Source organism: Hipposideros armiger, unplaced genomic scaffold (assembly GCF_001890085.2).
Source record: "Hipposideros armiger isolate ML-2016 unplaced genomic scaffold, ASM189008v1 scaffold_31, whole genome shotgun sequence".
In the NCBI taxonomy this organism is placed as follows: Eukaryota; Metazoa; Chordata; class Mammalia; order Chiroptera; family Hipposideridae; genus Hipposideros; species Hipposideros armiger.
In genome coordinates this window covers 2,200,065-2,217,022 of record NW_017731381.1, presented here as the reverse complement: position 1 = coordinate 2,217,022, position 16,958 = coordinate 2,200,065, and the positions used below count along the sequence as shown (strand labels likewise).

The 16,958-nt window shown below is 44.9% G+C and overlaps 1 protein-coding gene across 1 annotated transcript in view; it reads left to right on the top strand.

Annotated features, from left to right (window-relative positions):
- PTPRT (protein tyrosine phosphatase receptor type T) overlaps positions 1-16,958 on the top strand; it is a 1,070,914-nt gene that overhangs the window by 908,801 nt on the left and 145,155 nt on the right. Inside the window, exons 14-15 of the mRNA XM_019636904.1 lie at positions 2,689-2,824; positions 9,906-9,935. Coding sequence (XP_019492449.1) covers positions 2,689-2,824; positions 9,906-9,935 — 166 coding nt within the window. The remainder of the gene's footprint in view (positions 1-2,688; positions 2,825-9,905; positions 9,936-16,958) is intronic.

Below are 16,958 nucleotides of genomic sequence, written 5' to 3'. Positions count from 1 at the left end.
AAGTGCCTGGCACATAGTAGTTGCTTGTGATTATTTATTGAAGGGATGAAGTGTGAGTCTCATTAGAGCAGGTGAATAACAGTATTCCTGGGCTATTAGAAACCTCTCTAGTGCCCCTTTGCCTTGGCACCCCCCAGTCTCGAGAATAGGCTCTCATAGCAGGCACTAAGTAAAGTTTAGCTACAGCAATGAATGCTCCAGAGCCCACGCTTCCTTCAAACCCAAACAAAAAGACTGTGACACCATCAAGGAAACAGTAGCCTGAGATGCTCAGCTTCCTTTACACCTTGTCATCTCATATGTCTTGTGGACTAGACGTATCTCAGAAATCTTGTTCCCAGATGGACAGCAGAGCTTCACAGGGCCACTCGGAACCAGCCCCAACTCTGGGATGTAAGCCCCGCCCTGCCAAAGAGGTGGCTGGCTAACTCCCCTAGGAATTCTCTGGCTGTGGATAGGCAGAGCCTGCTCAGGCTTGGCATTCGATGCTCTGCTTTTGCCTTTAGCTGGTGAGGGGAACAGAATAAAATCCCTCATCCGTACGTCCTTCCAAAAGAAGGATCTCTGACCCCATGACGGCATAGTTTGGCACACAGCCCATGGATGCTCAGTAGCAAATTAATGAAAGAAGCAAATAACTGGGGTTCACTTGCCTTTATGTCATTTAATCATCATCTGTTAACCAGTGATTACCACAAAAGGAGGCCTGTGCTAGAGACTGGCATGAGAGAGATGACGGACACATTCCCTGTTCTTGAAGACTCGCCATCCTCACCAGGGAGACTTGACTAAGTAAACCCAGCTTGTCTTAATTACAAGAGCCTGGGAAGGTGCTCTGATAAAGGAATCACTGGATGCTCTTAAGCAAGAAGAGGGGGTGCTTCACTATGCTGGAGGGCTGTTCTTAACTATCAGTGAGTTTGGAGAGTCAGAATCAGGCGCAAGGGCATTAACGCCCCTTCAACTCAGCTGAGTTCTGTGAACACGTGGCTGGAAAAGGAAAAACTCAGTTTGGTTTCAGGAGAACAAATGTGTGTGGGCAGTGACAGCATCCCTTCAGCAAAACGTTGGACACCGTGAACATGAAGGGAACACCTATTATGAGCCAGGCTCTGGGCTAACATGAGGAAACAAAGATAAAGGAGGCATACCCTTGCCCCTGAGGCGCTGGCAGACCCCTGGAGGAGACAGATGGGGTAAAAACTAGCAAATGATCTTGGTACATTGAGGTATGTGCGAAGGGTTACAGAGAGTTCTCGGAATTTAGAGAAAAGGGAGAAACTCTCCCAGGAGTACAGGCAATCAGAGACGATACGGTTGTTGAGGAAGGATGAGATGGTGACAATGTGGAGAAATGATGGAGAAAAACAAGGAAGGGTCAGCAAGAGGATTCTTCAGCTTTGAGCTGCCTCCCACAATCGTGGGACCTTTGGGGATAGGAAGAGCAGCAGGAGAGAGTCACTCCGGGTGCTGGACCACGCTCCAGAAGTGTCCACACAGATGTCAGGGTGAGGAGTTGTCTCTGATCCCTGGTACAGTGCAAACCAGGCCAGGCTTAGGCATTCTTTGGTTGCTGCTTTTGCTATGGCATCAACAAAATCATTGTTTTGGGGCAGGGGACTGAAGGACCAGGGGACTTGAAAGTTGAATGCAAGGTTTCTGACTATTGAGGTCTAGACTTAGGGTTAGAAAACCTGTGGAATCTTGGCCCTGTCTTTCGTCGGTCATGTGACCTTGAGCAAGTGCCCCGAGTTTTCTCATCTATAAAATGGGAAAAATCATTTCTATTTTTGGAACGTTTTGAGGACTGAGCAAGATGGATCCATAAAATGGCCCAGCCCGGGGCTGAGGGTTTAGTAAATGCCTGGTTCTCTGCCTTCCTCTACCTGGATTTGAGTCTGTGAGTTAGTGGCTGGCAGAGTATATAGCATCCATATTGAATTCAGAAAATGGAGTTAGTTGGATATAAGTGTTTTTTGAACCCAAGGCAATTTCCCTCTAATACACTAAATTTCCACCCCAACATTTGTTTCATATAAGGCACAAAGCAAAACTTTATATTTTTAATCTTTAAAAAAGGTGGGTCCAATATATGGTGACGGAAGGAGACTCATCTTTGGGTGGTGAGCACACAATGGGATACACAGATGTCGTATTATCAGCTTGTACACCTGACATTTATGTGATGGTATTAACCAGTGTTAATAACCCCAATAAATTTAATTTAAAAGATCCAGTGGCTTTAATTGTATTGCCTCCGCATAAAGCTGTTTTCTCACCCTCTACCTGAAAGAATAAAGTAGGGTTTGGAGTAATTTTGTGAGCCTGAGAATCTAACTATAATTCCATGGTTTGATCCTAGGGATAAAGCAGTCTGAGGGATGAAATTCTGCCATTGATCTCACAGGAAGATAAGAATGCTTCAACACAGCAGTTGTGTAATCTTGGACAACTCAGTTTCTCTGGCTCTCCATGTCTTCATTTGCAAAAAAAGAATATAAAGCAATCCCAACCTCACAGGGATCAATCCTCAAAAGGATTAAGTGGGACAACGTGTGTAATACCCTTAGCACAGCGCCTGGCACATAATTAACACTCAGTAAATACAAGCTGTTGTCATTATGATTATTGTCTAGTCACGTGTGTGAGCCTCTTCAACATCAGTCTCTTTCCCCTTCCCCCTCCAAGGTGCCTCCACCCAGAACTCTAACACCGTGGAACCCGAGAAGCAGGTGGACAACACCGTGAAGATGGCTGGAGTGATCGCTGGCCTCCTCATGTTCATCATCATTCTCCTGGGCGTGATGCTCACCATCAAAAGGAGGTGAGTCCGGGTTGCTGCCCTGCAGACTGTGCCAACCCCAGGTGGCCCCAGCACTGCCAGGTGGCCAGGTCCTTGCTCTGTCAATCCCTTCTAAGCAAGGACCGACTGCTATGATTGTTGAGGTCCTGAAATACTTGGGCCAATTGTGGCTGATTGTGTTGGTGACCGAAGGGTATGTGCTGCCTGCTTGGTGAGTGGCCCTGAGATGGTCAGTTTTCTTATGGGGCCAGTGATCCCTACGGTTGGGCCACCTTGAAGTACCATGGGATTCCTTGTATCGTGAAATGAGTCTTCTCAGATTTAACTGCTCTGTTGTGATTGGTCATGTTAGCAAGATAAGTGGAGAGCCCCAGAGACACAGATGAGCCCAGAAATATCGATACAGAAAAGTATCTGTACTGCTCACAAAATGGCCATCTTCTGTTTGTCAGACATTCACAAGACTTGATAATAACACAAGGGAGGTACAGAGAGGGAAAGGACATATCCATCGGGGATGAACTGCAGCGATCACCGTCCCTACAGTGCACTGGTTGTTCCTCTAAACAGAGTCTTTCTGCCCGCCTCTCCTTAGCCTTTGGACTGGCACCAGGTTTACATACCTACCCACTCACCTCCATGTCTTCTCACGTTCAACACCATTGTCCCAACCTTGGTCTGAACCTTCCCACTTCCCCAATCTGCCAGAGCAAACAAAACATTTCCCTACATTATAGTCACATGTGCCGCAATGTTCCCTGCCCCCAATTTAAAGAGACTTTCATATTATTAAACAAACTACGTGACCCCTCATCCTGAAACCCTGGGTTTGGTGACTCAAAGAGTTCAGGACAAGCCCAATAACGAGAACCAGGGGCTTGCTTCCATCTGTACAATAAAAAGTGCCCGTGAAATGGGTTCCCCACCAAAACAAAGGGATAGAATGCCCCAAAGACAAATGTCAACCTCCAACTAAGGGGTCACATGACTATAAATGCAGAAAGTTAAAAAAAATAATAATAACACTCCCATTTCCAGCCATCAGTGAGTCAGAAATACCGGGGCTCCCACTCTACATGCAATCAGCCTTCTATTAGTCATTTTGGCACCGAAATGTCCTTGTGTCTCTCATGGTTCTGTTCTGAATAAGCCAGTCGCCCCTCTGGCCAAGGTATCTTATTGGTAGGACTAGTCCTTTCTTGACATTTTCTCTGACAGGATCACTCCTTCCTCAGACTCCCTGAAGAATGAAGAGTGAAGGTTCCCAACCAGTTGCTGAATCTCTGGTTGGAGAGGCTAGGGGAAGGGAAAGTGCTGTGTTAATATTTGAAACCAAGAGCCCCCAAAGGGTTAAGGACAGCACTGCATTGTCACATCATCAGCATCATCCATAAAATGGGGCCATATTGAATGTCTCAGTGACAAGTCAGCTGCTATTAGATAAGGTCGAACATGGGGTTTGATTTTTCTGGGGACGGTAAGCACTCTGCACATAGAAGATCATTCTCATGTTTCGTAGACTCGTAGACACATTGGCGGCAGAAGTGAGTTTCGGATTGCCTCCCCGGAAAAAGTAACCAATTTAATAGAATTGCATTCCTCTCTGATAGAGCCGAAATGTTCTCATTCTTTGCCACTGATTTGTAAGTCAGATATGCGCTTCCAATTTTGCTCTTTCTAAAGCCTGGCTTAACCCGCGTCATCATCGTCTGTGGAGCTTGTGAAGAAATTTCACTTCCTTCTCAACAGCTATTTCTGAAATGTGTGACTTTTGGGGAGGGAGGAAAGGACTTTATGTTTCCAGGGTTGGAGCAAGTATAAAGTTTGTCCTCTGTGTGGTTTTTAACCTCTTCTGCATGCCTTCATCTTGTACCTCCATCCAAATCATCCATCAGACCCAGCCAACAGGCATCACATGATCACCATTTCTCCCCAAGAGGCAAAACTCAAGTTGTGGCCATGGGCAGAGGTTGGGATTTTGCTGATCAGTGTTTACATATATAGTCTCTTTCAGGAAAAACACAACATTTTGCTGAACTAGTTGTTAGTAATAATGTGCAGATGGGTATAGGGGAAAGAAAGGGGAAGAGAGAAGAACAGAGGAAAGAGAAAGGTAAAGGGGAGGAAAAGAGAAACTAATCATAGGCCTGCACTCTTTCCACTGACCCTTTCATGCCTTCTTATGTCTAGAGATGCCCCAAGGCCAGTGAAGGGCTTGGGTGGCTCCTTCGCCTCTTATGGGGAAACCTTTGGTCGATTGAGTCTGTCACTGACTTGCTGCTGACCAGAACGCTATCCATAACTACCTGAAAGGAAGTTCTGTTGAAGGAAAAGAAACCCCTAAGTAATAGGCAAATCATCGCAACTCAGGCTGCTAGTGTCAGCATCTCTTCAGTCCCATCATGATCCACAGTTAGTCACTGGATCCAGGAGTTCTCAGAAGCCAAACACCAGCGACAGCCCCTCCACTGGCTTGAGCTGGGCCCTCTCCCTAACCTCCAGGGACATGGGCATGGTGGCTCCTTGTTCTCTCTAGTTCTGGTGGATCCAACTGATTCAAAGTCTTCACCAAAGCTGTGGCCAAATGTTCCCAGGACACATAAGATGTCCCTCACTTCTTCCCCTGGAGTCTTCGTCCTCATTGGCAATAGGGCTTCCTTGTCACTCTCCGAAGACATTTTTTCTGTTGCTAGTAGGTGTTTCCTTTTTGATACTGAACTAGAAAGCAGAACAGAGAATGGGCTAGAGGTACAGAGGACCAAGAGAAGGACTTAATGAAAGAAGCTAAATCAATTTACATTCAGGAGACAAGGGGGAAAAGACGGAGGAGAGAAGAGAGAGACAGAAAGCATCAACAAAGCCCCAGGGATGTTCTGTTGTTGTGTGGTTGATTGTTTTGTAATGGGTGGAGGGGATGTTGAGAAGTGAAAGGTTGCAGAAAAGGATGTGAGATGTTGGTGGGTGACTCACACAAAATTCCCTTAGAATTTGCAAAAGATGGGGGTTAAAGATGAGAATTATTTTTGTGGTAGCTTCTTTGAATCAGGGTTACATGGAGATACACAGGATGAGTATCCCTGTGTAGATGAGCATGTAGATGAATAGATCAATGGATAGGTGGGTGGATAGATTAAGTGGGTGGATGAATGGGTTCTTGGATGGAGGGATGGATGCATGGATGGATGGATGGATAGACAGATGGATGGGTGGGTTTATGTGTTAGAGGTATGGGTAGATTTAAATGGATGGTTAAATACACAACTTAGTACTGTTTAAATAGCATGGAACAAAAAAGGGAAGCTCTTTTTTGTTCCTCAAGTGCCTCAAGTCAATCTTGTCAGCCAGCTGAAAAGTAGATTCCACAACATGTGATTTATTAAGTTTGGGGTTCTGTGTGGTTTTTCTTGTGTGTGGTTTTTTTTCCAAGCACAGCTGCCTTCCTGCTCAAAATTTTGTGATCTCAGGCAATCTGTTACTTGCAATATCACTGTATCCTTGTAAATTTAGACCTTCAGTAAATCTTCTTTAAGGCTTAGAGAAAACACAGATGTATACTATGTTTTGGTCACAGAATTAAAGAACTATAAACCTTGCCCTGGAAGATTTAGCAATTTAATTGGGGAAAGGTACTCAATTAACAAAAGGCTTGTCCGTTGCCATCATTCTGGAGTTGCCTTGACTCTGGGTCAGGTAACCCTGGCTTCTGGTAACAAATAGGCTAACTCAGAAAATCTACTTGGAAGTGGTGGTTTGAATGGTAAGGAAGCATGGTGTCAAGAGGTGCAGCATGCCAGGCAGAGGTGAATCCTGAAGGTCAAGAGTAGAAAAGCCAGAGGGCCCAGAATGTAGAGTGCAGCCTGGAGCCCACGCGTGCAGCCCGGGGCTGCTGACTGTGGAAACCCTTGCTCAGGATGCAGGTCTTGCAATTGCCCCCAAAATACACAATACCTTAGACCTATACTCTCAGCACAGGGTGACGTCTTAGAGCCTCGGCTGCCTCAAATAAAAGTGAGAATAATGCCTTCTCCATGAGGTTTTGGGCGGGATTCAAAGAAAGAAACCTGTGACATCTCCATGCCTGACTCACTGTATGGTTCAGCACACATCTGTTTTCTTCCCTTCTCAAAGGTAGCTCAGGCTAGTGGTCAAGAAGCTGAGCGTGAGGGCCATGATGCTATCAAATCCAGCTACGAACTGATTTTAGGCAAGATACTTCACCTTTTTCACCTCAGTTTACTCCTCTGTAAAGTGGGATGATAACACTACCTACCTGTCAGGGTGGTTGTGAGGAATACTTGAGTGGATGCCTGGTAAGAGCCAAGAACAATGCCTAAGTATGTAGTAAGTGCCAGGCAATTATTTGTTCTTATTTTATTAGTATTTTAGTATTCCTAAAGCGATGAACACTTTGTTCCTGATCACCAGAGTGAGCAGCAGCAAACCTTATTATTTGTGGATGAGGTGGGGGCATAAGCTCCTCTTCATTGAATTCAATTACAGTATATTTCAGGTGTTTAGATTAATATAATCTAATATTAATTTAGATGAATATCATTTCCTTATAATACCATAGATATCATATATAATTAGAATATAATTTGGATTAATATAATCTAATGTTAATGCCCACAATGACTCTTGAGAAAAGGGAATGAATGCCCCCAACTTTGAGATGGAAAAAAGTGAGACTCAGAGATATGTAGTGACTTGCTCCTCATTTAACAAGTGCTGGTACTGGGATGCTAAGGCATATCGCATTTCCACTCCTCAAAGCTGTTTAAGCTGACGGTTATCCATGCCGTTCACTCTGTACATGGATCAAGAAACAGGTCCAGGGGAAAGAATCGACTTGCCCAAGATGTCACAGTGAGCAAGTGAAAGCACTGGGATCAGAAAGCTGGCCTCTTGAGTCTCAGTCCAGTGTTCTTGACAATATGGAGAGCGCAGGTGTCTATAAGTCTTCAGTAAAGGGACCCTGAGCTCTGTCCTTGAAGAATCACATTTCCAGGTGCTGGACCACAGAGCCATCAATGAAAAAGAGGAATAGTCTTCTTACAGTGCCAACCTGCATGGTTGGTGAAGGGGAGTTGATGACACTCGTGGGCTCTTCCAAGTCCCACCCATCACAGTTAGGAGTTCTTCACTCCTTTCATCATCTAGGGACACTGTTCATTTAGCCCAAAATATGGACCAGTTTTATAAGTGACCAGGTCTTGCTGCACTGTGGTTCAGCCTCCCGAGGAGGCACAGGGCTTCCTTTCCGCCATGCTTTCTTGGCTCTCAGAGTCACTTTCCTTGTGAAGCTATAAAGTTGGGCTCTCCTGATACATGAGAGAAAGCCTAGATGTGGCACTGCCTTGGGGGCTTTGGCCAGTTCCTACTTGAGAGGGGGGAATTTGAGGCCCTTGAGGACATGTCCCCACTTTTCAGGTACAAAGACCGTATCTTCCTGTGCCAAGCAAATGGGATAATGTTTGCAATTAACCAAATAACTCAAGAGGGAAGGAATTCTTCTTGCCTACTCAGATGGATATTTGGGAACCTGAATTATTCAGCATTTTTTCTCAACCTACAAATGTATCAGTGATTGTCAGTGTAACTGAGTCCGTAAAATAAAAGCATTCTTACTTTTTTTTTCCTACAAAATATGAAAAGTTATAACAAAGGGACTATCATGGAGTAATTTGAGTTGTTTATTATTCCAAAGCCAAGAGCTAGACGGGACATCAGAAAGAGATTGCAGGCGGTGATTTTTTTCAAGCTTTCTTTTGAAGAGTGGAACTCTTAGTCATGTGAAATTTTAAATGAAGCTCCAGGTTATAAAAGAGAGAAAAATGGAGGAGCTCTGGCTTGGGCGGATAGTGGGGGATCAGCAGCCCCCCCTGCTCAGTATCTCCTCTTGCCTCATTACAATAAGGCTGTTCTGCAGAACCCCAGGGTGCCTGGAAACACAGTTTGAAAACCACTGATCTAGTTCCACTCATCTAAGGGTCAGACAAGGGCGTGAAGGCACAGAGCGTTTATTCCAGTTGTAGTGTTTTCGGGCTGAAGATTGGAATTCCTCCCTCTTAGGGCAGCACTCTTTCATGAAGTTGGAATTTTGCTCTGGTTATCTACTGCCATGTAACAAACCACTCCCTGAAATGTCATGGCTTCACAATAAGCCATGCATTTAGTGACTTGCTTCTCTCATGAATCTGCACTTTGGTGAGGGCTTGATGAGAATGACTTGTCTCTGTTCCATGATATCCAGGGTCTCGGTTGGCATAATGCAGTAGGCTGGGGTTGGGACTGCTGAGGGCTGGCTGGATAGCTTTGTCTTCATGCAGTCTTAGGGCCTCTCTGTTTATTCTCTTCATATGGTCTCTCCAACATGGCAACCTCAGGATACTCTTACCTGGAGGGTTCTAAGTAAGAGTTGCAAAGACCTGGACAGAGCTGCAAGGCTTCTTGTTTTTACCTATCCTAGAAAGTCCCCAAAATGTAACTCCTGTCACATTCTATTGGTCAGACAGGGCCAGCCTTGATTCAATGTGGGAGGGCACTACACGTTGGCATGAGTATTGGGAAGTGTGGGTTGTTAGGGAGCCATCTTGGATGCTCGCTACATGATTTCCTTGCTTTTGGCATGACCTTACTAACCAGACTCTGGTGTGGTTTGAGCTGAAACAGAGAAGATAGAAGTCATTATGGTTTTCCTTAGATCATAGGAGCGCTGTCATGTAGAAGAGCAGTACACTAGTTCTAGAAGGCCACAGAAACCTGACCGAAGACGAAAAAGTCACATTTATAATGAAGCTAGTTTTAGTTGACCATGAAAACTTTCAAACAACTTAAAGCAGCCAGCATGAGATGTGGCTTCCTCTGTGAGTTTCTCCATCATAGGCGAGATCACTCTCATTTTTTCTACCACTGGAACTGTCTGATTCTCAGCAAAGATAACTAGTAGAGAAACGTGCATCTCCTTGAGCCGAGGGATACTGAAATACTATGTGTATTTCTAAGAATCAAGATTTCATATAAATCTAATTCTTGTTTATTTGTCTTTTCTTTTTCCCCCTTTTTGGACATTTCCTTCATCTGACTGCCCATCAATATATAGAAGAAATGCTTATTCCTACTCCTATTACTTGTAAGTATCGACCCGGAATTAACTTTGCTTTGTGCCCTGTAAGGGAAACTGTAGCATGCATTTCCTGCACCAACCAAGTGTCTGTTGGTTCCTCATCCTCACTTCTGTCTAAATCATCTGTAGCCCCAAAGTTTTTATTTTGCGTAGATGTTTTCCATTTGAAAATGCACTGTCACTGTTCATGTCTGTTATGTCTCTGCCATCTTGGATTTTTTTCCGTTTTTGGAGATGTGAAGGGCTGTTTTTCCTTAGTCAGTGTGATTTTCTAGTTAGAAACCCCCAACTTCCAGCAAGAGGCCAAACAATTCTCCTACAAGACTTGCTCACATAAAACAGAATCACAGATCTCAGCCACTTCAGAGTCCATTTGTGTCCACTTGGGGAACAACAGGTAGCCCTACAGTCCCAAAGGTTAGAGATTCCTTAGCTGTTTCTACTGTTTCAGGAAGTCTACAGGGGATCATGACTTTATCTAGAAACAGCTTCACAGTGACATCTAAGGTATTTGCTTTGTGCTTGAATTATCTGTTTGATTTTCACATTAGTTATCTCAAGCTATCAGCGGTAGTTATAAATGGTTGGTAGTTATAGATGGCTAATTGCCTGTCAATTTTTTATTGTACTTTCTAAATAAATGATGATGATTTTTCTCATTATTAAACCAGATATTTTCAAAACATGAGGGTCAAGGAGGAAAAACTCCATAAGTAAGTCCTTGGTAATGAAAAGTTAAAAAAATCACTGAATTAGTCCCATTTTCCTAATATACATTTTCCATATTTTATAATTGAGGTCCAAAGAGGTATGTGAAATCATACATGCCGTTAGCAAAAAAGTGGGATTAAACTTCAAAATGCCTGTCTCCTGGTAAAGTATATTGTCCCACCATCCCATGTTGTCCTCCACCCCGGGGAAACCCAGCCTGTGAGAGAGGCCATGTCTGTCAATGATCATCTGCTGAAGCCTTCACAGATGGAGATGGAACTAACAAGAGCCTCCCTCAGCCCCTCTGCTCAGTGCTTAGGTCCACAGGTCAATAAGCCCATGTAATGCGCAGATAAGATTCTGACCCCACTACCCTCATGTTATATAGAAGCCAATGGAACCCCACCACCAACACTAGAAGTACTAGAGAACTTGCTTCATTTGTTCGTTTATTCATTGGCCAAACACGCATTGAATGTGCACATTATGTTCCAGACACTGGCTGCAGAGATGACCAAGACTTTGAGCCATACCCCAGCAGTGCTTAAGCCTACCTGAGAGACTCACATAAAATCAAATACTTAAAATGTCGAGTGAGAGGTGGTATAAGAGCACTTAGCTGCTTCACTAGTTTTTTAATGGGGCAAGGGATAGTTATCAGTGTTTTTAGAGACAGATTTTACCCAAAGGAATAAGGATGCTGAGCAGAGGAAAGAGCATCTGTAACGGGATAGAAGTAGGAAGCAATATGGGGTTTTGTTGCTATGGCACAAAAAAGAATGGGCTTTAGCAATCATGCAGCTCTGGGTTCAAGCCCCGTCTCCATCACTCGCCTGTTCTGCAGCCTTGAGCACATTTCTGAACTCTCTGAGCCTCGTTCCTCTTAGCTCTAAAATTGTGGCAATATGCCTAACTCATAGAGTGACCCTGAAGAGGGAATGACACAATTTTGTAAAGTGCTTATGTTATGACCAAGTTGGCACTCATGAAATGTGACTTTTCTTTCTTTCCCCTTCCAGAAACCATAAGGGGTTAGGGCACTAGTGGTGGCCTCTGGGAGGTCCTTGGTCTTCCAGGGGTTCTTATGGCATCAATGTCCCACAGTAGCTGTGGGCATGGAATGACCCATCACAACCTCTGGGCACCTCACCCCTCAGTGTGTTAGCCAGTGTACGTAGTACAGTCTTTAGGTGCCCACTTTATACCATGCATTGTGCTGGGTACGCTCATGAACTCAAACACGAACAGTGTGGGCATGTAGGAAACAGAGACACAGGTACTTGTACTTCAAGGTACAGTGATAAACACGGGCCTTTCAACTGATGGAAACATGGGGTTCTAAGTCATAGATCCTGGAGTGTGAAACTCATGCCAGCCCAGGAACTGACCCTGGCTAAAGATTCAAAGGAAGAGAGGACCTGGCAAAGCAGCCAGAGAAATAGGAGGAGAACCACAAGAAGCACAAGAGGAGGCCATTGCAGAAGGGGGGATTGACAATAGCAGAGATGCTGGAGAGAGATGGAAGTAGAGGGCGTGGCCACGGCCCTGACATTTGGCCATCAGTAGTCACTTGAGCTGGTCATGGAGTAGGGTTGGCAAAGGAAACCAACTTGTCTGGAGCCCAAGAGGAATACTTCTTTTTAACTACTGGACTCTAAAACAGTGGAGAAACATGAGATTAGCCACTTGAGGGGCCAGAGAGTCCTGGGCACATGGGTACGTAAAGATGAGGAGCCTGTGAGAAGGAAGAGGCAGAAGATGCTGAAGATGGTGGCTATGGAAGGGAAGGTCTGAAGGCCAAGTGTCTGGGGACAGGGGGCAGCCTAGGAGGGTAGGAGGGTCAGGTCTGTGAGAGACCAGAGGATTGAGGCGTCCGTGTAGATGGAGAAGAGGGGGCGGGGGAATGATGACCTCTATGACCTCCAGATTCAAAACCCCACTCCACCAAATCTTAGATATAGACCCTGAGCAGGTGCCTTAAACCCTCTCTGTTCAAAGGGTGGTCCATAGACCAACAGCGCTAGCATCACCCAGGAGCTTGCTGGAACTGCAGTACCTGGGGTCCCAGCTCGGACCTACTGCGTCAGAACCTGCATTGTAACAAGATCCTCGGTGACTCACGTGCATGTTAAAATTTCAGAAGCGCTGACTTAACCAGAGTCTAAGTTGTCCCGTCTATAAAATGGGAAAAATAATATCCTCCTCACAGGAGTTGGGGAGTCATCTGGTCCCTCTGAAAGCCCTCAAAATTGTCCATGAGACAGAGCTTCCAACACACTTTGGTTAAACCATCTCTTCCATAAAATCATGTTTATTCATTCAACAAATATTTCTGGGGTGCCCGCTGATGTGGTAGACACTGGTCAAGCGTCTGGGGTATAAGAGTACAACAAACAAAAATCCTTGCCCATGTGGAGCTTTTTAATGGAGTAGATAGAAAATAAACAACATATAGAAGAAAAGTAAGTAGTATAGACATTATGGATTGGCAGAGAGAGCTAAGGAGAAAATAGACAAACCAGGGAAAAAGGACACCAAATGTGGGTTGGGTGGGAGCAAGAGAATTCATTTTTCAAACAAAGAGACCCTCAAGGCTCCCGCATAGAAAGGTCTCATGCACAAGACCAGGGGTCCACACACTTTTCCTGTAAGGAGGCAGTAGGAAATATTTTGGCTCATCTGGTCTCCGTTGCACCTACTCAACTCTGACATAATTCAAAAGCAGCCATAAACAATCTACATGAATGAGCATGGGTGTGTTTCCATAAAATTTATCTTAAACAATCAGACAGTGGGCCAAAAGCATGCTGAGGGCCGTAGTTTGCCAAACCCTGCCCTAGGCTTTTGAAATAGAGAGAGGACAGGGTTTAAGATTCATCCTCCTTTATTGAGCTCCTACTATAGGCTGCACCTTATGTTTGCCATTGTGGACACAAAGGTGAATAAAGCAACCTGACCCAGCCTAGAAAGAGGGGGAAGTTGAAAAGAGTTACCTGTTGGTAGCTACCTTATGTCAGGCTCATCTAAAGCTTACAAGCCCTGTGAGACACATGCTATTGTGTTGAGTTTATTTAGATCAGCGGTTCTCAACCTGTGGGTTGCAACCCCTTTGGGGGTCAAATGACCTTTCACAGGGGTCGCCTAAGACCACCGGAAAACAAAAAGATATTTACATTACAATTCATAACAGTAGCAAAATTACAGTTCTAGAGTAGCAACGAAAATAATTTTAGGGTTGGGGGTCACCACAACATGAGGAACTGTTTTAAGGGGTCGCGGTATTAGGAAGGTTGAGAACCGCTGATTTAGACGTTAAGACTGAGGTTTGAGGACTTGTCTCCATCCCACAGTCAGGATGTGGCAGGGCCAGGGCATGAACCCAAGACCACATACCCCCTACTCATAATTTTCACCTAACCCTGTTCTTCAGGGGGTGGGGAGACTCCTGCCTGGTCCGTGTGCTTGGCGAGCCCTTGGCCAGGCTGTGGGGGAGCCAGGATTCAAATGCAAGTCTTGGCTGCCTGTAGGGCTTCTGTGTTGTGCGCCTTTCTAGGGACGAGAAGTGGTTGTTATTCCTGGCTAGCAAGGAGGCCTTTGGGACAGTCCTGTCATTGCTGTGCTGGGGATTTGTCACATGGTCAGAGTCAAAAGCAATGGGCTGCCAGATCAGAGGTAGCTGAGGGGTTAGAGTGAGGGGTGACTAAAAGAGTGTCAATGACCAGAATAAAAAGAGCTACAGATAGAAGGATCTGGGGACCCAAGGACACAGGAAAGTCTAGAATGGGGTCCTTCATTGTCCTGTGCGTGCGCGCGCGCGCGCGCGCGCGCGCACACACACACACACACACACACACACACACACACAGTGAGAAGAATGTGGGCTTTGGCATCAGGCCTAGATAACAATTCTAGGTCTGCCTTTCCCATCAGGTTGTTCTGACCTTGAACAATCACGGAACCACTCTGAGCCTCAGTGTCTTCATCTGCAAAATGGTGATACCAGTAGTGATTTTCCAGCATTTTCAGGCGGGGCGATAACATAGTATACATGTAATGTGGCTGACAGAAAGTAGGTATTTTACAAATAGTAGCTGTGATGTATTCCTCATGCTCTGAGCTGACAGAAATGCTTCCCTAGAATTTGTTTCTGGCCTTTTCAGAGTAAAGCAGCACCAACAAATTCCGTGTCTGCTTTTTAAAAGGATATTAAGAGTTGACGTGTGTTCACAGGTTAATTTACCTCAAAGTGTGTGATGGGCACAGTAATTGTTTCGAACAGAGACATTTTAGTGCAGCCGTTCTTCTGAAAGCGCTAAGATGTTTACCAACCGCTCTGGCAGAGAGCGAGCACGTAACTGTCTCACTTAGCCTTGGACGAGCGCCTGTGCAAGTGTCACAGAGCCGGAACAGCGTGATCTGAGCTGCTCCCTGTCTGCAGACACTCTGGAACGCTTCGGCTCTCCCCAGATCCTTCCTCTCTCCCCATGTCAGCATATTCAAATCCTGCAGCTATTCTCCAAGGTTCACATCAAACACTGGCTCCTACAGGAAGTCTTCTGTGATTGCCTCCTTCTGCAGGAATCGCTTTTTCTCTGAACTCTCACTGCAGTTACTTTGTTATCTTGGGCGGGAGCTGATGTGTCTTAAGGATTCTTCTTGTTCATTGGGGTATTCCACAGAGTCTCCCTAACATGCACAGTGAACGCCTGGTAAATGTATGTGGAACGAATGAAAGAACAAGATGAAATTAAAAGACATGACAGCTAGCGTGAACAGGGAGATAATCTGTTCTTCAAAAGAAAGCAGATAGCAATGATTTTTAGATAACTCCAGACCTTGTACCTTCCTTGCTTCTGTGGCATGAAGGCAGCCTTTGGTCCTGTTAGCATCTGTGACCTGGACAAGCCGCTCAACTTTTTCTCAGTCGCAGTTTCCTAATATGTTAAGTGGGGATTTAAAAAGACATATCTCACAGAGATCTTGCAAGCATTTAACGAAATAACATTTGGAAACTGCCTAGAACATAATAGGTCCTCAACCAAAGTAAGAAACTGCCCTCTTTTCTCAAACGCACACACCTTTTTGCATCAGACGCTGTTGCAAATCAAATATCATCGCCTCAGTACATTTAAAGAAGATTTTTAAATGATTATACTGAGAGAAAACAAAAAAAGCATTTTATGTACCTCGTCAGTGTCACTTCCAGTGAAAATGGAGAAAAAATAGGAATAGAAGGAAACCATTTAAAAATGATAAGTATGAATTACCCAAAGCTAACTGCAAACATGTCGACAGGTGAAAACTCTAAGGCAAGTCAGAGATGGCTGCCATGCCACCGCCAGCCATTCAGCCGAGGGGAGGACCTGGGTGAGAATTCTGATTCTGGGGCCCCACCCCCAGATCTGCCCACTCAGTCCCTTTGAAAGTGTAGCCTGGAAACCTGCATTCTAACACGCATCTCAGATGATCATTTTGCATGCTGACTTTGAGAACAACTTCTCTTCTGCGATCCTCCCAGCACCCTGCTATAACTGTCCCTTTCTCAGGATTGCACCCTGGCACCTGCTGTGGCCTCTTTCTGGCATGCCTATGCGCTTTCTGTGCCTGGAAAATTCCAGCATCTGTAAAAAGGGAAAATGGTTATTCTCTTCTTTAGGTGGTCCTCCCCAACTCGCACAGGCCCTATCCATAGTCCTGGGCACATATTTTTGGTGTCACCTTTGCCTTTTGTGCATTCACCCATTGACTCACTCGTGAACCCCTCTCTCAGGTTACCCTGCCTTTGGTGTGTTTGCACAGCTCTCTCCATATCGACTAAGGCTGTGGAGTCCTCATCCTTTATATCCCAATGACTAGCATGGAGCCCAGAACAAATCAGGCATCGTTAAGATTGTGCTGACCATGTGAATGAAAACACACAAGCCGGCGTAGGTGTGAGGTTTATGCCCCACACACACACCATTTTGTTTTATCTCCCATTGAGTGATATTATTCCATTCTCTAGAAGTTAGTTTATATCCGTTTTCATTTCATTTGGCATCTGGGGATGGCAGGCGTTCAGATCACCTGTTTTGTAACTTGATATTGGTTTGTAGGCTTCTCAGTGTTGTACTTGCACGTCACAATTATAAATGTATAAAATTAACGAGTGCTGCTGCCACAAGATAATATAAATGCACCGGGTACATCGTGTGTACAGATTTGTGCAGATTTGGAGAGGGATTGTGACAGAATGGATGCTTTATTGTTTACTGTATTGAATTTGAGTCTAAACCCATCAGTCATGAATACCAAACAGCAAATCTATAAGTCAGAACC